This window comes from Triplophysa dalaica, chromosome 3 (assembly GCF_015846415.1).
Source record: "Triplophysa dalaica isolate WHDGS20190420 chromosome 3, ASM1584641v1, whole genome shotgun sequence".
In the NCBI taxonomy this organism is placed as follows: domain Eukaryota; kingdom Metazoa; phylum Chordata; class Actinopteri; order Cypriniformes; family Nemacheilidae; genus Triplophysa; species Triplophysa dalaica.
The window spans coordinates 13,148,251-13,169,671 of record NC_079544.1 but is presented as its reverse complement, the minus strand read 5'-3'; the positions used below and the strand labels follow the sequence as shown (position 1 = coordinate 13,169,671).

Below are 21,421 nucleotides of genomic sequence, written 5' to 3'. Positions count from 1 at the left end.
ATTTCCATGTACAAAAATGCATTGTTTTGGGGCGGAGTCTGATAAAAGTGTGGGCTGGGCTGTTTTTATTTGTTTCAGAGCCGCAGCTGAAAGGCATTGTGACACGACTGTTCAGCCAGCAGGGTTTTTACCTGCAGATGCAGCCAGACGGAACCATCGATGGCATCAAGGATGAGAATAGCGACTACAGTGAGTAATTAAAACTGCAGTTCCCATCAAGCATCAAATGTGCAGTATATGCACATTAAGAATTTAGATATCTATTAGATAAATATGCCTATAGGGTACTACGTGTAGGAATCCCCTCTCTTGTACAGAATTACATTGACAAGCTACAAACTATGATCACAACCTGAAGGACAATATCAAAACCTGTACACATCCTCCATCATACAGGATTTACACCACAACAATGCTTTCCTGGATCCGCATTAACAATATTAAGACATTTCCCTGCATACTGTCTCACTGGCAAATGCAAGCAGCACACACTACCACACAGCTCTACCAATTCAGTTCCATCAGTTTCTTCTATAATTCACACACAAACACGCCGGATTCACAAAACTGTTCTTAAAAGAAAATATTATAACTTTCTTAAGATAAATTATAGAAAGTTCTTAAGAAGTGCAATTCTCAAATATTTTTTTAATTATACTCTTATGCTATAAGAGTAAATTGTCCATTTGTTAAACTTTGCTTGTGTAACAAGCACCTGGCGAGTCACCTTCTTATGTAAACGTGTAATGTGTTACAGTTAACGGCATTTTTGAAGTATTGTAAGTATACTTCTTTGGCCTACTGTATATATTGCGACATCCTAATATTTGTGTATGTAAACATTTTGGAATGTATGTAAAAGCACTGTGGATTATCTAATAATGATGGCTAAATATTGGGTAAAGTGAGGCAGTTACTGATCAACATTATACAGTAGCCTATATAAAATTGATAATTGGCAAGGAAACACCACCAAATAAATGTAAAAATACTCTTACCTCGTAAGATTTAACACAATTTGGGGGGGATATTTCAACTCATTATATTTACAACAATAAAGCCGTTCTCATTGACCTATTTTTCAGTTTCTGATGTCATTTCATGGCGCGACATCATCTAACAACTCAACATAAAAATTTTGACTATATTTTCTTTCACACGGCCTCATATTGGCTGAATTACGCGCTAAACTACTTTCACTTTCAACAGTCCTATAGCTGGTAATAAGAATTCCGCTACACACATTTTAAGATAACCAATGGTCAAATAACAGCTTCCATGACTTTAACATCGTCTGTGAAAGCTGTTCTATGTAATAAATTGATATTGTGTGTGTGTGCGCATACCTCTAAAACACTTCTATGAAACATCCTTTAAAGTCCTGCTTGCAAATGTCTCCTGATCAATCTGCTTGTTTTAATATCCAACTCGGGTCCAATATAAAAAGGCAAAATTAACGCTTCTGTTATCAGTGTTAATTAGTATAACCGGTCTGACACCATTCAGTCCGGTGTCATTACTCTTGCCATTGGAGGAAAAAAATTGTGATCTCTAACAAAGATTGCCATTTGCACATGCAACAGCAGACCTCCGTTACACTTCGATTGATCCTCATGTTTTTAACTGATAAAATGAAGTTGACGCAATTGTTACTGTTTATTGCTTAAAGCCGAAGTTTATTAATACATGTGCACTGAGAGGGGCACCGACCAATCACAACAGCCTGGGAAGCCGAAGCTCGCTGATATGTTATGGGTTGGACATCTTCACACACACTCTAAGCGGGGAACCAATCACGACAGACTTGGTCAGCTTTACCAATCAGAGCGTTTCGGAAGGAGGGACTTTATATAGATCGGAAGAAATCCAGCCGTTTTGTTAGAAGAGGGAGAGCAGTGAAAAATAGACCTGAAATATGTGAAATATAAAGCATTTTTAAATTAGAAACATGAACATCCATTGTTAAACACCTAAAAAACATCAAAAGAATGGCCCCTTTGATATCTTTAGCTGGTATTCCACTAGATCTTTTTCAGGGTAGGTAAAGTCTTGTTGGACAGTCTTTTAAAGTAATTTAAAAGTAAATAAAAAAAAAGAAATGCTGTCATCGCTCACTCTCTTGTCATTTCAAACCATTTATTCAAACATGAATAAAGAAGACTTTAAATAAAGAATACAGTAAACACTAAAACAATTATACAGAAAGTTGTCAAAGCTAAACCATTAAACTTATTTTCACCAACAAAAATGGAAATTCATGAAACAAATTGTATCAAATTCTTATGTTAAACAACTTGCCCTAACCTGACATTTAAGAAAAACAGCCCTAAAAATTTAGTATATTTTTTAAGAGGTCTTATTTAAGACGTTTCTAGTTTAAGGCACTTTACATAAATAGACTATACAAAACCTGCTTAACAGATAAATAAAGCATTTGTGAAAATGAATCATTTTGATCTGTTTAAGACTTCTTAAAAAAGCTTTAAAAAAAACGAAAGACTACAAACACAGGATATAACAAGATACACCTGGGGAAGAATAATCAACCAGAAAAACTACGAAAGACTACAAACATGGCGCATGACAGGAAATAACTTAAAAGTCCACGCACCACAGGGAATATGCCCATGTTAATTCCTTATTACCGCCTGTTTAAAGTTAATATCTTAATTTAAAAACACCTCTCAGCTAAGAGGGGGCTCTAGTAGTAATGTTATTGTACTGTTTACAGGACAGAAACCTGAGACAGGAAATTGGTACTGATTTTAACTACTGAACTGCATATAATAAATCCAGTGATGATGTGTTCTGTCTCATTTTATTCTTTAAGTCTGTCTGGTTTGGTTCTGCATCATATCGATAAAATAAACGTTACAGTAGTGGCAGTGCATTGTGCTGGAAAGACATCAGCCAATCCCTTCCGTCAGACTGGCATCAAACTTTATGTTTCAGAAAAAGCATGTGCTTCTTTCATTATCGAAAATGTTTTAATTATGTAAAATATACTATAACAGACGTTTTACTCACAGGTGCATTGGATCGTTGTCATGCATTATGTATGCGTGTTTATTATGTCTGCTCTGTGTTACTGTGATAGGGGATTAAATAATTGTTTATGTAGTTTATACAGTATAGTAAAAGAAATGGAAGAATAAATAGAAGAATAAAGAAAAAATAGAATCTTATGTGTAGTATTGAAACCGACCCATGAAAAGATTGGAGAAGGACAATACAGCTGTTTATGGTAAGCAAGGTCTAATTTATTAAAATTGGTTACAGCACAACATCATACTTTGTATTTCTTAACCTTGGTTAATTTTAAAGTTCTACATTTATTACGTTTTCACAATTTAAGTTTTAACATTTTACGTTTGGTATCATGAATGAACAAAGAAGCGTATTTTAATTCCAATAAAAAGAAAACACCAATATTTTATTACTAACAATTATTCACAAATTACACTATATGTTAACACTGTATTTAACAACAATTTCTTATAATACAGTGACAGGATCACATTTAAATAACACGTGAGCTAGGGTGTATGAACTCAAAACACTTAAATGAATATTAGCACAAAACAGATAAACGCACAGATATTCATTTGTATCTTTAATATAGATTAAAGTTACAAAACAAGACAGTACAGATACACGTAAGTAGCTTTAAATGACACAAGCACATTCTATTATAATGGGATTTAATCTGTAGGGGAAATTTCTTTACCCTGCGGTGACGTAGTTTCCAATTCATGGGAAAAAGGGTTTTCACAGACTGAATCATGAAATGATATATATTAGATATTTTAATGCTTATTTAATATAAATCAACACCAGGTATGATTCATTTTTGTTGTTTTGACTGAAAATAATTATTCATAGTTAAGGGTAGAATGAGTGACAATATGAATTGTGGCCTAAAGTAGAGCCCATCTGATATAAAGCTCTACTCTGTTGTCAGAAGATCTTGCTATGAGTCATCCTTTTCTGTGGGGTTTCCTAAACAAAGCTCATAAGCTCAAGGTCCATAAAGATGGTAGTTAAAGTGTGAAATGTTTACATTTCCTGCAAATTGTGCAGCCTCTTTTGCATGAACCCGCTGCCTAGAGAATTAAAGACATGCAACTCCAGGGAGTGAGTCAGAGAATTTACATTTCTTTTTTCATTAAAAGGTATTTCTTTATATAAGGAGCAGTGGACCATTGTGCGTAGTTGTGTGATTATGGGAAATAGCCTTTCACTTGTCTGCCATAAAGGCCATATATGAAAACATTAGCATCACCGTGGGGGTTTAGCACCTACACTATTGCCCTTTCAGAAGAGAAAAACAATTCTCTCTGTGGGACTGGATTCACAACCAATGAACTGTTCTCTCAAGGGCCATGCAGGTCACATCCCTGTCCTGACTTTGTTCAGAAAAGACTTGTCCAAACCCTCTAAACAGTATCAGTAAGTTTCCAAAAGGCATTTGCTGGTAAGGATTTGTCACATTACCTATCTACAGAACTTTCGCATTTAAAATTCAACAGGGAAATGATTTTGCAGTGTTTTCACATCTCTACAGAGCGCAAAACTTTCAGTTTGACGATTGATGAAAAACTGTCCTGTTCACTATCTGAAAACAAAGAATAAAGATAGACGGTTGAAGTGTGCTTCTAAAAAAGCCTCAAGCTGTTTTTTAAATTAGATGAACGTTTCCTTTTCTCCTGTAATCCTCACATGTATCTGTCAGTCTGTTAACAGCTCGAGATCAATAAACTGAAGTAAAAAATGTAAATTAAAACTAAAAGGTTACATCTGCATCTGGATTAATCCCAAACCAAGCAAGCTTAATTAGAGAGTTTGGTATGCAGATCCAGGTTCAAATATTGATGTTCAGGATGGATTATCATTACTTCCCCCTTGAAATGATTGACCCTTTGAAAACTACTGATAGTATGCACGCGTTCTGCCTTTCCAGAGCTCTGGGTTGTTACAGTTAGCGTTATTTTAACAATGCATAATTTATCTGACTCCAAAAGATTAAAAAAAAGACCTCGTTGAATGATATCATTTGTATTTGATTTTTATGCGTGATAATAATCCTGCAATTTGGGTCATTGTTTGATTATCCCGCTTAACTCTAAACTATATTCACTCATCCGATTCTAATGTCGCTTAGAGTCACTAACTCTCCACTCTTGGCTACTGCCAGAGGTAAGAGACCAGTAACTTTTAGGTAACCCCCTGCAACTCTGCTAAATGCACCTTTTTAGGTCAGCCTAGATTATTAACACCTAATCACAAGCAACAATTATTTTCAGCCCTTGTGTTGTTCTAAAGGGATATTAACATTAACAGCCTCTAAGATCTAAGTACACTTAAACTAATGCCAAGTTGTTAGCCAGATCTCTAAAATTCTCAGCTGGTGTGTCTCTGCCAAGAGACAGGATTCTAGTCCGTTACTAACCTGAGCGGGGATTTGCGGTAACAAGGATGTAACGGGATACAATATAGTTCTTATACTGAATACATAATATAAGAACGTGTTGATAAATTCAGAATACTGCAGAAAAATTTCAAACATGACAATTTATTAGTCAGGTAAATTTTTCTTCCCAATTACAATTCAATTCAGAGAATACGAAAACAAAACATCAAAACCTCAAAGATTAGTCTAAAATGCATACCTGACAGTAGAAAGTAGATGCGATTGGAAAAAACACAGTGCTGTGTGTCTGAAGGCATACACACAGCACCGTGGGGTTCATCATATTAAGAATTCCCCAGAACATTTTGCCAGCTTCCCTTAAATACCCTTCCTCCATACAACAATAATTTACATTGTAAAGGACTCTGTCCTGGATCTGATCAGACCACAAATGGGCATTTATATGAAGACACAACCTCAACAGTGAGCAGAATATCTTTAAAGCCTCAAACCTATATGTTATGATCTGCTCTACTGCTGTGGATGAGACCATTGTACCAATCGCACTGCGGCATTTCAAATGATACCAAATATGCATATGAAGATTCTTTGTTCATATAAGATATGGTATTTGTCAAATCCAGTTCATGGGTGAGCTTTGAACTGCTCTGAGTTCACTTGGAGAGAAAGAGGAGAGGGGGAGAAGAGAACAGATGTAAAGGTGTGAGTTGGTAATCATCATTCATTGTTGTATGCTGTCTGAGATGGAGATGCAAACCCTGTGGGGAGTTCATTGTATTGGATGAAGTTCTGTGTTTCTCGGGATGTGGTGCCCTTTTGGTGTGGACACCTTTGCACCAGCCTTACAGTATTCACTAGGAAATGAATTAATCTCCACATCAGCTTTCTGTTGAGGCTGTCAGCAGATCAGACAGGACAACGCTCACTGAATATTGCATACAGCTTGACCTATGCGGTTCGCAACAAACGATAAAGCTGATCTGTCAGTGCCATCTCTATTTGGATGAATCCCTCTGTGCTGAGAAACAAGTACTAAAAGAAGGCTTAATAACATATCATACTGGAAGACAGGGCCATTGTCAGGAAGGATAGCTAACAGTGTACCTTTAAATGCAAATTTACACAGCTGGGTATTTGGGGGGTGGCTACCAACTCTATAATTTTGCACCTTGCAGAAGGTTGGTCAGGCACTATTTGTAAAACATCTTTCAAAAAGAATGTATTGTCAATGGGATAGTTCACTCTAAACTCCTTCTGCTGCAGAACACAAAAGGAGATATTTTGTATAATGTTAACCACACAACATTGGCCCCCATTGACTTCCACTGCATGGTCACAAAACTCGACTGGACTTTTTCGGGGGGCATGAATCAGGCAAGGCTGCAATACAAGAACAGTTGAATGTGACAGATGATGATTCATGTTCCTTGGTGGCAGAGTAGATCACATATGATTACAAACTGTTTACTTCAGCCATCCATAAGATAAGAATCTGATGATGTAGTACAGTGCATTCATTTTCTCTTACATGAGAATGTTTCAAATAGCTTGTCATCAGATGGCAGGCGTTTAAGAAATCATTTTGAAAAATGAACATTGCTCCAAATTAGTAGCAAATAACAAAACACTTTTTTAAATGCCTCCTCTGGGTTATTAAAAATGTTACCGATTGATTAATCATTACTGCCAAGGTAATTGGACAGTACAGGTTTAGCCTTTAATCACGGCTAAAAAAAACTTGTAAGAATGCAGCAAAAGACTCGATGCACCCTCACTTCCGCGTTTATGCTCAGGGTGCGGGAAAACATCCGCTGCCCCACAGGAAGCTATTCATCTCTACCTAGAGCTGTGAACATGACAAAGGGAGAAGATGACAGTGTCCAGTCAGGTCTCTAAACAGGCGAGATTAGGCTCAATTATATTTAGCAGTCTTATGTTTCTTTTTATTGTGCTTTACCTTCAGGTATTCTCCATATACTGTAGATTACATCCCTCCTGTCTAGAACCAGTATTCCCATCCCACAACCCATGTGTGCCTTTTAGAATCAGCAGTATTAGCACATTAAAGAGTGGCTGTATCTGCAGGCTTTGATTTATATGATGTATTTCTGGTGGATAATAATCATAAATCAAAAGTTTGGAAAACATTCAACCATATAAAATAAGAGCATTCTCAGTCTAATAGGCGTTCTTTTGCTGTATGGTTATTTATAATCTTTCTCTTTTATTAAAAAATATACCTTTTTACGTTAATTATACACGCTCTCAGTTTTTCTGATTTTAAAATGTACTATTTATAGGTATGGTTTTAGGGAAAAGGATCATTTCTGTTTCATTCTGTGAACTGTTTAGTATTTCTAACTTTCAAATGAATATATTGTTTCTATTTGCAATTATTTGCAGGAAATAGCAATGGGATAAACGGGTCAATTCTCAAGTATATTTTCTGACCTCAAAAACAGCAAAGAAAACCTCAGTTTTTATCGTGTCTGATTCTGTTAAAATCAAGAGACACTTGACTGGAATGGCCACAACACATCAAAATGCTGATGAAAGAAATTTGGAATGGTCTCTTATTTTTTCCTGCGGCTGTATATAGATAGAGAGAAAGAGAGAGAGAGAGAGAGAGAGAGAGAGAGATAGGGAGATCATATATCATATATATATACTATAACTAAGTATATATATATACTTAGTTATAGTTTCACTTTAGAATCTAAAATTTATGACTCTTATGACTTCATGTCAGGGCTCAATTAACCAGAGGAAAGCACACAGACATAGAAACTCACTGATTTTACAAACCAAAATAAAACCATATCCTACTGTATTACAAATGGTCTTGTGCAGCCTGCAGTCAAAAAACACACCTCTTTCCCCCCTCCTCCCCGTGGCATCTGCAGCCTTTCAAGTGTATTTACACCACAGGGCAGAAGGCAGTGATTTTTATCATGTGAGATTGAATCAGCTCAATGGACAAGTGCACGCTGGCATCGCGCCACGCTTGGAGGCATCCGCAGACCTTGGGGAGGAAGTACCTTGGCTCGAAAACTCTTTTAAAAAACATACAGTAGCCTACACTCACTTCCCACGTATTCACCACTTTTTAATAACCTAACTAACCTAGTTTTCGGATCGTCATTTCCATTACCAATGCTAATGCAAAACTTTAGATAATGGAGTTCTGTGAAGAGTTTGCGTGTGAGCTTAGCAGTGCTAGATTCTATTATGTTATATAACTTTGGCTTGTATTTCTCCAGCTCTTTTCAACCTCATCCCCGTTGGCTTAAGGGTGGTGGCCATTCAAGGAGTGAAAGCAGGTTTCTACATCGGCATGAATGCGGAGGGCTTCCACTACAGCTCAGTAAGACCCGCATTACTCGGTTTGCATGCTCCTGTGTGTGTGTACGTGGGAGAATGCTGCATGCGGTGCATATTGTTTTCCGGGAGCTCATTTATGCATGCACTCCGTGAGCTCAGCCTCATTAGCACAAAAAATGAATACTCTTCCCGCAGAGCAACCTAGTCTTTAACATCTTGATTGAATTGTTAAATTTGTGCGGTATAAAATCCTAGGAAAAAGGGCTGCGTATGGCATGTTTTCCCTGTAGGCTCTAGCTGAGTTATATTGTGGATGACAGGCATATGCTCTTGCCCCCACTCAGCCTGCAGTTGAAATAGGTTTGTGGAAACATGTCAGAGTGAGTTATGAATTTCTGACAGTTTATATAAGAGCCGTTCACAGAACTCTTAATCCCGTTAAAGAGAATCTGAGAGAAAAGGAATAAATTTGTTTCCTTTTGTCACCGACATGCTGTGAGTTGACATGGATTTGGTTCCCTGATCTCTGTTTGGGCCAGATGAATCTGGAAAAGCAGCAAATCTCCATTTGACAATAATATTAAATCTGCAGTTCTGTTATTAATGATAAAAAAATATTAAACTCCACCTTGCAAAATATTCAACAAATAAAAAAGTGACAGTCTGTGAAAACCCATTTAAAGTCATTTTTGGTGGTTTACTGTTTTCCACATTAACTCAGCCTATATAATGTAAAGAATATTCTGTCGAAATATAACCTTGATTTCTTTAACATTGACTGAGGCCATGACAAAAATTGAAATCATTGTGATATTGTGGGTTGACATAAAACTTTGATAGTTGTTATCTTATAATTCGATTTTAAGACTTAAAGGGACAGTTCACCCAACAATAAAAACTCCCCAAAATGTACTCACATTCAGGTTGTTCCAAATCTGTATACATTTCTTTTTTGTGAGAATGCTTGTAACCAATCAGTTCTTGGCCACCATTGAGTACCATAGTTGGAAAAATTACAATTAAAGTTTTTTTCTCTTCAAAAGTACAAAAGGAAAGAAATGTATACAGATTTGGAACAACTTGAGGGTAAATAAAGTTAGACTGAATTTTCATTGAACTGTTCCTTTCAGTGTGTTTTTCACAGACTGGGTCACAAATACATTTTTATAAGTCATGTAAATTTACCACTGGCCAAAATTTTAAATAGTAAAATGAACTGATCAATTTGATTAGACAAAAGGTAAGTTAAGATTTTAAAAGGGATACTTCACCCAAAAATGAAAACTCCCATATAGTCGAAACAATTCTTTTATCAGTTTTTTTGTTCTGTTGTTAATAAAGGAAGACATTTTGAAGAATTTAGTACAGCAAACAGTTCTCGGGGACTTTTGACCACCATTGTATTTTTTCCTACTATGGTAGTCAATGGGTGTCGAGATCTGTGTGGATATAAGCATATCTTTCTCTGTGTTGATTAGAACAAAGAAATTCATACAGATAATGAACAACTCGAAGGTGAGTAAATGATGACAGAATTTTCATTTTTGGGTTAAGTATCCCTTTAAACTTTAAGAAACAGAGATTGTCAGGAATTCTATACATGTAACATTTTTATGGTCAGCGGTCACCTGTTCATATTTAAAAAATAATCTTGGTTAAACCGAGGATTGTTTGGAGCATATTTCTTTGTAAACTAAATTGACTGGATTAAAAATAATGTTTGAAGTGCAGCATATGACTGAAGTTTACACAGCTTTCACTAAAGCTAAACAGAATGTCACCAAGCATTAAGCAGCTGGCTTATGTTTATCGCCAAGTTGTGCGGTACAGATTGGCACTAGCTAAAGCGAAATGAGAACATTAAGGATTGTGGCTTGGGAGCAACTTTGTAAGTTAACAACAATTTTTAATTAAATGAAAGGATCATTTTCCTGACATAAGGTGCATCTGTATTTGGGCATTTATCGAGGGAAATTAACATTTTCATATAAATCCAATAAGATTAGAGGATTTCACATGTGCCTATTTAATGTGTTTGATTCCATTACTTTAGTACTACTCAGAATGTTTCTGGTCCAGTCAGACTGAGGACTAGAACAGTCCGTTATATTTTTATGTTATGCGTGTTGTTAAGTTCCTTTTCTTTTTAATGTTACACCTCTTAAAGTGTTGTTCTTTCTGTAATAATGGCTAAATGTCCTTTTTGGGGACCGTTAAGTCTTTCTTCTTGTTTTTTCACTCAAAAAAGCAGTTTACCTCAGTTGCTTTAAAAGTAGTGTTCAATCGAATTGATGTATTAACAGGTTAACCTGAGTTTTTAGATAAACAGAAGAGATATAACTCTTATATGTGATGGTAATAATTCAGTGTATTTGAATGTTGGCTTTCCAACTCATTGCAATGTTCCAGGTGGTTTACCATCCTAATAACTATCTCATTTAACGTCTTTAGTAGTTGCAGCAGAATATAATTATTTTTTTATGTCCTTTGTGGAGGATATTCAGTCAGACCACTTGTCCTCCATGGTTAGTTTCCTTTGCTAATTTGCTCAGTTATTATAACGCTGTTGTAGGTTTTAGTGGGAGTATTTTAAAGTGGGAGTCTATGATGCATAAGGGTTCCTCTTTGCATCTTTAAATTTGTGTTATAATTCATCTATGATTAAGGCATGTTGATGTGTTTGAAAGATTAGGTAATGAGAAGATATATCCAAATGCTGCACGATTTGTGAAAAAATTGATTCTCCAGGGGGGCAATTAATTGAGGAAGTTTCCCCAGCTATGAGACTGCTCATTATCTCTGCCCCCCCCTGAAGAAATGTTGGGAAGAGATTGTGATGTGATGCTTTAATGATGTAGCTCTATGTCAAAATAGTTGGCATGCTTGTTTCGATATGGCATCACGATGTCTTTAATCATCTAATGTTCAGAATGATCTATATTTGAAACATTCAGAATCACTAAACACAGTGGGTGTTATTCTCTAATTATTGTATTTTTGCACAGAAAGGTAAATGGTTTGACTTTTTTTTAATTTGAACTTATTTTTTGAAGTTCTATATACATTGGAACTTTGAAAAATCATGTTTCTTATCATGTTTTTATTGTGTAAGTAAGCAAATTTTTTGGAGTTATTATATTTTAAATCAAAACAGACCAACTGCATTTTTATTGATATTAATTGAAATGCACAATAAAAAAACATGAATTTTGGAAAAAAATAACAGAGTTATTTCATTTTGGAACCAAACTCTTTATATATTCTATTGTTCAGAGTAGTGATTCATCAGAGGAGGTCATAATGTTGCATTCCTTCCTCAGAACATTCATCCATCTGTTTGTCATCGTAAATTCCACAATCCAATTTGTCACTTGGCTTAAATCTCACCGGAGCTTTGAGAAAGAGTTGTACTATTTGAAAGTCATTAGAGTGAAGAATGTTTCAGGACTTCTCAGAATATGCAAATACATTTTATCAACACTAACCCTCATGGCCTAGTTTAAGTTGACTCCCACTGGCTTGACGTGAATATTTATGCACATTTTAATACCTCACTTTCTGAAAGAAATAGTTTTAGTTTACCAAATAATAACAATTCTATCACCGTTCAAAACAAAAAAAACTGTGATAATCCTTATTAATGGCCTTGTTAAACTCTGAAAACCACAAAAAAGATAAAAGGCGGTTTATGTGGGTTGTGAGCTTTAGTTGAACTGTTTGGGCTTGTTTCATTAGCTGTGGAAAAGTCAGAAGATTCTCAAAAAAGAAATTTATCAAATGGGCTATAGGTTTGACAAATAACATCCCTGATAGCACACATACATCTTGGATATGTCTAATTGATGTCTTTATTTACATGTACAAGATGTATTTTTTTATTGTTTGTTCATCTGCAATACGTCTCTGAGACGTCTGCTGTCAGATGTCATATAAACATCTAGAAGATTATATACCACATTGAAGAGAGAAAATGTTAAATGTTAAAAAGTGCCCAACCCTTCAACATGCTTATAGGACCGAATGCTATGATCTGTAAACAATCTAGCTAAGATTCTAGCTTATTGAACCAAATTAAGCAGAAAAGCTTGATCATTTAGACTCAATCGTCTCGTTGCGAATACCCACAACTGCAAACAAGAACCGTCAACAAGTGGTCAATATTTGCTGCGGGCAGTGCATTTAAACGCGCATGCTAATTTGAGCTCACAGGCATTGTGTAAGTGCTTAGACCTGATGGTTTGTAGTGCTACCCGGTGGCTTGCGTGGGAGTTTGGGTTTAGCTCTAGTAAGTAGTCATCCTCAATTATTTATCGTGCTTTGACTGTGACCTACTTAACAGCACAGCGGTAAGCACAATTCTGCCTGTATTTCAAAATGCATTAATTAATGTACAGGAACACCCTCGAACACAGAGACACGAGAATATTTTTGCATAGTTTACATGCAGACATACATTGAGCTGTTTTGTGCATTGATCATTTATAAATGATTTCATACTAAAACATCCAGAATTTATACCATTAAATGGCTTATGGTCCATCATTCACACTAATAGATAAGCTATTGAGGTAGTTGTGCACAAAACTTCCTCAACATTCATTGTATATGCTCAGTAGTCCAATAGATTTACTGCATTTCTTTTACTGCAGTACACCCCTCAGCAGATACGACTCCAGCAGTAAAGTGGGGATTTTAGTTTTAATGGGGCGTGATTTACATTATGCACACACGCATACTTTGCACGCAGGCCTGAATTTTTGCCCCTCTGCTCTTACATTAGCGGAATAGGTTTGATTAACACAAGGATTGTAAATGTTGATTGCTGTTAGCATTGAGTGCATTAGATGGCTAAGTAAACTGGGCCCCATTAAAATCTTCTAGAATAGACTGGGTGTGGTTCAATCTGTTAAAAATGCCATTATTTAATTCTGCGGCGAGCCTGGTCAGAGTAGTATAACCCTATATATCACTTTATAAGGCTTTACTCAATGCATTTCCAGCATCCTGGTCATTGGTTAATGTAAGTGATGTACTTTGGAAGTGATGTGAATGATTGACTAGATTTGCAGAATGAATCACTGAATATTTCCTCACCTGAGAAAAGCTTCAGCAGTATCACTCGGATGATTGATTGGAATCTATGCAGATGAACAGCAGGCAGCTACATTAATGACATTTTAGATTAATTAAACCCATCACTCAATTTTGCAAAATGTTACAATAATTAAACGTTCAAATAAATCCTCTTATCCCCAGAAAACGTATAAAAGCAATTATTAAGCATTCACCTTTTACCCCAAGGACTGTTAAATTGGATATTCTAATCTGGCAAACACTTTAATCTCATTTTTTCACTTTTAGCAAAGTGCACTTGAGTAGACTTTCCATTCTTAATCCTGGATTTAGTGCAGATGTCCCGAATAAAACTTTTGTGTGCTGTCTTTGAACTTTCCTTCATTCACTGAGATGGAACTGTGTCCTTCAGCAGTCTCCCAATGTGAATGAGCCAACTGTCTAGACATTGCTCTGCCTGACCTTATCCTTTGAATAGTAATGATGAAACTCAAGAATAAAGAATTCATCCCTTTGAACACCTCTGTCTAATCCAGACGCACAACAATTCATCTCCCTTTACGTTTTCTTGTACCTGATGTGTCAGGACTTTTGCATTCCTCTCAGGGCTTTTGTATATATTAAGCATGCACGTCACACATTTATCAGACTATTAGGTATTTCTTAGTGAAATATCTGGGCCATTCTGCAAACTCAACAGCATGCCCTTTGGTTGCCCAAATGTCTGCTGCAGTGCTTATGGTTCATTGAATCAGTCTATTATTCCCCCAATTTAAAATGCGACTGGTTCGTTCTACTTTGAATTGTGTGCTTTTTCGCCTTATTGGTCCTTGATGGCCTCATTTGCCCGTTCGTAATACACTGTGCCAAAGAATGAAAACATGCATTTGGCATTGTTTTCAGCACACTCACTGGCAGGCGAGGAAGATTATTCTTATTTTATTATTCCTCAAGGTTCTAAGGTGTTCCCAGATAAAAAACTAAAACTGTAAAGTCTAACATTACTACTATTATAATATAAGCATTCATATTAATTTTTAAAGGTCCAGTGTGTACTTTTTTGGAAAGTCTTCACTGGTGTAAAGACCTACATAATGAAGCCTTATGTTGTTATTAACGGGTACCCTTACATGGAATTCGCCATGTTGTTTCTACAGCAGCCCTAAACCGACAAACTGCTTTTCACAGCGTGTTTTACAAATACGTTACCTCCTTTGGCAAAGAAGCGAAAACATGATGACATCTTAGTTCTGTGTCAGCCACCCTAGTGCTTTGAAAGGGAGGGATGGAGTGAACCGTTGGATGCAATTTGCAACCTTACCACTAGATTCTGCTAAACTTCAAACACTGAACCTGATCTTTTTACTAGTGAGCTTTCTTCACTGTAACTCACTTGTTCCCATTATCTCACTCACTGGGGTTTGTAAGGCAGACAACTTTGTAAAGCTATCATGAATATCCCAGATATTTCACTAAGAAATACCCAATAGACTGATAAATGTGTGACGTTCATGCTTAATATATACGAAAAAAGCCATGAATGTAAATGTCCTGACACATCAGGTATAAAAAAACGTAAAGGGAGATACATTTTTGTGCGTCTGGATTAGACTGAGGTATTTAAAGGGATGAATTCTTTATTCTTGAGTTTCATCATTACTATTCAAAGGATAAGGTCAGGCAGAGCAACGTCTAGGACAGTTGGCTCATTCACATTGGGAGACTGGAGAAGGACACAGTTCCATCTCAGTGAATGTTGTAACTTTTACTGTAACTTACTAAATTCAATAAAATGTAACAAAATATTGACTAGCTCAGTTTCGTTGGGAAAACTATATACATGTATAGTCTTTAACTCAAAGGTCATACTGCAGTGAGATGTAAACTGACCTTTTGGACAGGTGCAGGACGGATCTCTGCCCTGTGGTCAGGTGAAGGTCTTAGCTTCATCGTGTTGGCTTGAGTGCTTCAAGCCAAGCTTACCTCTGCAGCATCCCCAGCAGGTAGCGTCTGCTGCTTGACAACATGTCACATGACCCAGATAAGAGACGCTAACTCCTTCTGCCTCTCTCTGACCCCCACAGATCAGCGGCTGTTCTCTATAAACACACACTTACAGTCAGTCTCACAAAAACACACACACACTTTTGCTTCAAGCCACTTTACAGCACTTTGCAGCCTCCCTTGGGACTCCCCAATAGAATGGTTTGACCTCCTTTTCTCCTCTACTCACAACATTAAGGAGCACGTTAAGTCACATATCGTTATTGTTTTTTTATCCTCAGGAGATGTTCACACCTGAGTGTAAATTCAAGGAGTCAGTGTTCGAGAATTACTACGTTATCTACTCATCCACCATGTACCGCCAACAGGAGTCGGGTCGAGCCTGGTTCCTGGGCCTCACCAAGGAGGGTCAAGTCATGAAAGGGAATCGAGTAAAGAAAACCAAGCCCTCTTCACACTTTGTACCAAGACCAATTGAAGGTAGTGTGTGTTTTTCAACAGTGTTAGTTCACCTTCAAAATGAAAATTCTGTCATCATTTCCTCACCCTCTTGTCATTTTAAACCTGTGTGATTTTCAACTCAAAGAAGATATTTTGAAAAATGTTGGTAACCAAAAACCCTTGGTCCTCATTGACTTCTATTGTATGAACACAAGACCAAAGCAGAAGAAAGAAAGTCATACAGGTTTGAAATGACAAGAGGTCAAATTAGGTGAAGGTGAACTATCCCTTTAAGAGCATCAATATTTTACAGTATGATTTAGCATTAAAAATGAAATGATGACTAACATACAAAAACTGAATTGTACTTATCAATGTAATTATATTAATGACATTGAAAACCCTTTGATGAGTTACAACACTTTGCTTGGCCAACTCTATCTTCATAACTGTTTGCTACAGTAACATATCTGACTTCTACCCTTAAACTAAAGCAGAATTGAGCCATGATGATTTTCTTTGTAGTTATTTAATGATATAAATGATAAGTCACATTAGTCATAATAGATTATTTAAAAAAGGAACATTTATATGATCACCATTTACCATTTTAAGCTAATCTTTCTTTAACTTGTCTTTATGCTGTTTTCTTTACCTCTAGCTATATTAATATTCACTTTGGTTCAAAGGGTCTGCTAAATTAATGAATGTAAATGTAACAAATAATAATCTCCTGACATGTGTTTGCATGTTGCAGTTTGCATGTACAGAGAGCCTTCACTGCATGAGATTGAAGAGAAGCAACGCTCCAGGAAAAGCTCAGGAACTCCAACAATGAACGGAGGCAAAGCGGTCAACCAGGACTCCACATAGCAGGGCCCAACACAGGAGGCTACTATAGCCCAGCTATAGCCCAGTAGCCCCTCAGCCCTGCTACTTGCGCCTCCAACCAAGGGAACAGAACCACACGCTACAACGAGACGACGATCTGAACTCTTGCCTGTGAAAACTTTTAGAAGAACACAGAGAGGGAAAAAGATACAAACAAGTTACAGCTCCAATCAGGACTTGAACTCACATCTTATGCAAAAAAAAGCTCAATGGGCAGTCATGTGATTCAAAACGATAGTAATATTCTTTGTTTGGGATTTTTGCTGTGAGAAATGAGCTTTAAAACATTCTCATCTGTTGATTTTCATGTGAATGCTTTAGCGTCATGCTTTACTCTTTTACTGCAAAAGTTCCTCTCTTTGCTCGGTGTCGTTACTACTAATTTCGTCTTTGAATTTGATGGAAATCTTCGAGTATTTTGGTTTTTGTATTCTTTGAAAGGTATATGCACTTTGGGACTTAAGACAGGGACGTCGAGTGGGTGAATGTAGAGCTTGTTTTAAAGCAGGACAGAGTTACTTTCAAAGAAGCATTTTTGAAGGTTTTCCAAGCATTAAGCTGCTTATTTATTTTGGTAAGTGTCACTATTCATGCAACGCTTTCTTCAGAAGTCTTGCCCTGATGCACGTTATGTCCAGCACAAGTGCACATGATGCTTTTATGTGCGCGCAGCCCTATTCAGCTCCTCTAGACTGCGACTTGGTTTCAGCTGGAGTGCAGCACTCTACGATGGACGGTTTGAGCAGAAAGTAGGATGTTTTCCTGTGAATTATTCACAAATTCAGTGCGTTGAAGCAAACCCTAAAAAATATGCAAAAAATGAACCCTTTATAATTTAAATCCAAATCTGACTAATATGAATTTTTAACTCAGGAAGTCGAATGTGTGGCCCTTACACTAGCCCTGTCCAGTTCAAAGCACAAAGAAGGCCAATAAGGTTCCCCCCACAGGGGTTTCCAAGCAGTGGGCCTGGACAGGGCAGGTTAATTGTGGGTAACTGACGAGGTGAAAAAAGCAGTCATTTATAAGTCTTCCACTAATGATAGCATGAGAGCTGTGCTCAAGTCTGCAGCAATAAGGAACAACAAAACTACAACACTTTAAACGCATGAGTCATATGAGAAAGTTTGTCTATGCTTAACTGAGAACCGGTCAAATGGATAGTATGTAAAAAGTGTGTAAAAACAGGCACGCGACAAAAATGTCTAGCTCAGATGGGTTTCCAGAAAACACGATTCATTTGAGTGTTTTCTTGTGTACAAACAGAACTCTTTATTTTTCATGTTTGCAGATGTTTTCACCTTACTGAAACACTATCATATATGCATTATGAATAATGGGATGTACAAAACATGCATTGATATTATAAAGCAGAATGAAATTAGGGTTGTTTAAAGAATAAAAGTATGATACTTAAAGCTTTCAAGCTCTCTGTTTTTGCTTAGCTATCGTCCAAGGACTGTAATAAAAACAGATCAGAAAATTCAATATAGCTATAAACGGACGTACACGCTGGCTTGAAGTTAACTTCCGGTCTGTGTTTGTATAATTTTTTTTTAAAATAATATAAATTGTTATAATAAAACAATTTATTTATATTTAATTTATATCAATATTCATTTATTGTAACATTTTTCGGAATATTCTTTGTATTAAATTGCATTAAACTACTGAACAGTTATAGATTCTTTGCGGAGGTTGACTAGAAGTTAAGTTTGAGCCACATAATGTTTGTTTATGTCGTTGCCGCTGAAACAGTCTATTTTTGTACTTATAAACATTGTTCAATGCTCCATAGAGGAGGCATACATGGATTTACACAGGTATAACAACAGCTGAAGTAATGTTTACTGTTTATTCAATAATTAATACTATAAATTACTTGAATTTTAGAGGAATAATTGAAAAATCTGCTTAATTGTTAACCATCCTATTCTATATTAACCGTTAACCATCCTATCAAATGTCTATGCAGCTTTTGTTCCAGTGCTTTGCAACGTCTTGATCACTAAGAAAAAACAAGAAGTTTAATGAAGTCATGTTGACCGCTTTCATGAAACTTTCATTGTGTTTCTTTGAAGGTGACACTACACATCCACAGAAAACCTGCCACACACAAAAAGGAGGATTCAGGAGCGAATGTGAAATAACAATATTCATTCAGAGAACAGTCCCAGTCAGGCAGAGTACATTAGCCAGATGTAGCATGTGCCTATGAATGGTCACTCTTTGTCGCGCAGAGACGCAAGGGGCAGCCGTGTTCCTCGGAGGTAATTCCAGATATAGCCGCAGCAGACTGGAACAATAGTCCACAATAGTCAGGAACAGTAATCCACAATATTCAGGAACAGTAATCCACAATAGTCAGGAACACTAATCCACAATATTCAGGAACAGTAATCCACAATATTCAGGAACACTAATCCACAATAGTCAGGAACAGTAATCCACAATATCCAGGAACAGTAATCCACAATATTCAGGAACAGTAATCCACAATATTCAGGAACAGTAATCCACAATAGTCAGGAACAGCAATCCACAATATTCAGGAACAGTAATCCACAATATTCAGGAACAGTAATCCACAAACACTGATCCACAATAGTCAGGAACAGCAATCCACAATATTCAGGAACAGCAATCCACAATATTCAGGAACACTAATCCACAATATTCAGGAACAGTAATCCACAATATTCAGGAACAGTAATCCACAATATTCAGGAACAGTAATCCACAATATTCAGGAACAGTAATCCACAATATTCAGGAACAAAAATCCACAGTAGACGAAGAACAGGACCAGGGAACAGGACAGGACCATCAGGAACACGGTAGAAACTGCAATGATCTGACAACAAGGGTTTGGTGAATTTAGTTCTTAAATAACCGTGCTGATAAGCCACAGTTGACGCTGATCTACTCATCAGCACGACCATAGACACGCGCACATACATCCTGGGCAGGCGGATTGATGGGTGAATAAATGGGCTTCAATTTAGTGACATGAAAATGGAGTGAATTCTCCTGTACGTCGGAGGAAGTTTGAGGCGGAATGCCACTGGGCAAGGAATCTTAGTGACAGTATATGGGCCGATAAATTTGGGGGCTAGTTTATTGCAAATGGAACGGAGAGGAATATTATTGGAAGAAAGCCACGTTTTTTTACCAATGACGTAGAGGATACACGATGAGAAAAAAATCTGTGAGAAAAGAGTGCATCTTGTCATCCGAGAAAGAGCGCTGGGAATGAAACATACCTACGCCTACCTCGGACGCGTCGATCTCCACCACAAACTGCCGTGTAGGATCAGGGGCTATGAGAATGGGACCGGACCACCTGAACATCGTTCTGGTGGAGCTCAAGGCGGTCAGAGGAGCGGCTTGTTGGCTGAAATTGCGAATAAAACGGCTGTAAAAATTGGCAAATCCCAAACCTCTGCAGGGCCTTATGGGAATATGGCCAATCCACCACAGCCTTAACCTTGTCGGGATCCATATGCATTCCCTCAGACGAGATGATGTACCAAAAGAACAAAACAGACTGTGCATGGAATGCACACTTCTCTGCCTTGAAATAAAACCCCTTCTCGAGCAGCCTCTGAAGCACCCACCTGACGTGCTGAGCATGTTCCTGGAGAGAAGAGGAAAATATCAATATGTCATCCAGGTAAACATACTGTATATGAACTGATTGACCACGTCTCTCCGCACGTCATTGACGAGCTTGGAAAACAGCCGGGGAGTTAGACAGCCCGCAGGGCATAACGAGATATTAAAATTGCACCCTGGGGGTATTAAATGCTGTTTTCCACTCATCCCCCTCCCTCAAGCGGACCAAATGATAGGCAAATTCAATTTGGTGAAGATGGATGCTCCCTGCAACCGCTCGAAGGTTGAAGAAATCAACGGCAAAGAACAAGTATTCTTTACTGTGATGTTGTTCAACCCTTGGTAATCGATGCATGGTCGCAGGGCCCATTGAATCATCTAGCTGTCCAATACAGTCTTACTGGGAGGAGGGTTGTGGATGAGGATTTCTCCAGAGATAATCCACCAGACAGTACCCTCAGGTCCACTGTCGGGCATGAACTTTAAGTGGACAGTTGGCAGGAAGTGACCCGCGGTGCCACAATAAAGACAGAGTCCCCTTGCTCTCCGACGGTCCCTCTCCTCCCGGGAAAGCCAAGCACCTGCATGGGTTGATGATGGGATTTGGGACTGACTGTATTACAGAAACTGGCAGCGTTATACTCA

At 37.3% G+C, this 21,421-nt stretch overlaps 1 protein-coding gene across 4 annotated transcripts in view; it reads left to right on the top strand.

The window, feature by feature from the left end:
* Positions 1–18,573, top strand: part of fgf12a (fibroblast growth factor 12a) — a 30,824-nt gene extending 12,251 nt beyond the window's left edge. For all 4 annotated transcript variants that reach the window (XM_056744429.1, XM_056744428.1, XM_056744427.1 and 1 more), the window contains 4 exons: positions 79–189; positions 8,692–8,795; positions 16,111–16,309; positions 17,028–18,573. In XM_056744429.1, the coding sequence (XP_056600407.1) occupies positions 79–189; positions 8,692–8,795; positions 16,111–16,309; positions 17,028–17,143 (530 nt within the window). In that variant the 3' untranslated portion in view covers positions 17,144–18,573. The remainder of the gene's footprint in view (positions 1–78; positions 190–8,691; positions 8,796–16,110; positions 16,310–17,027) is intronic.
* The last annotated feature ends 2,848 nt before the right edge of the window (positions 18,574–21,421 follow it).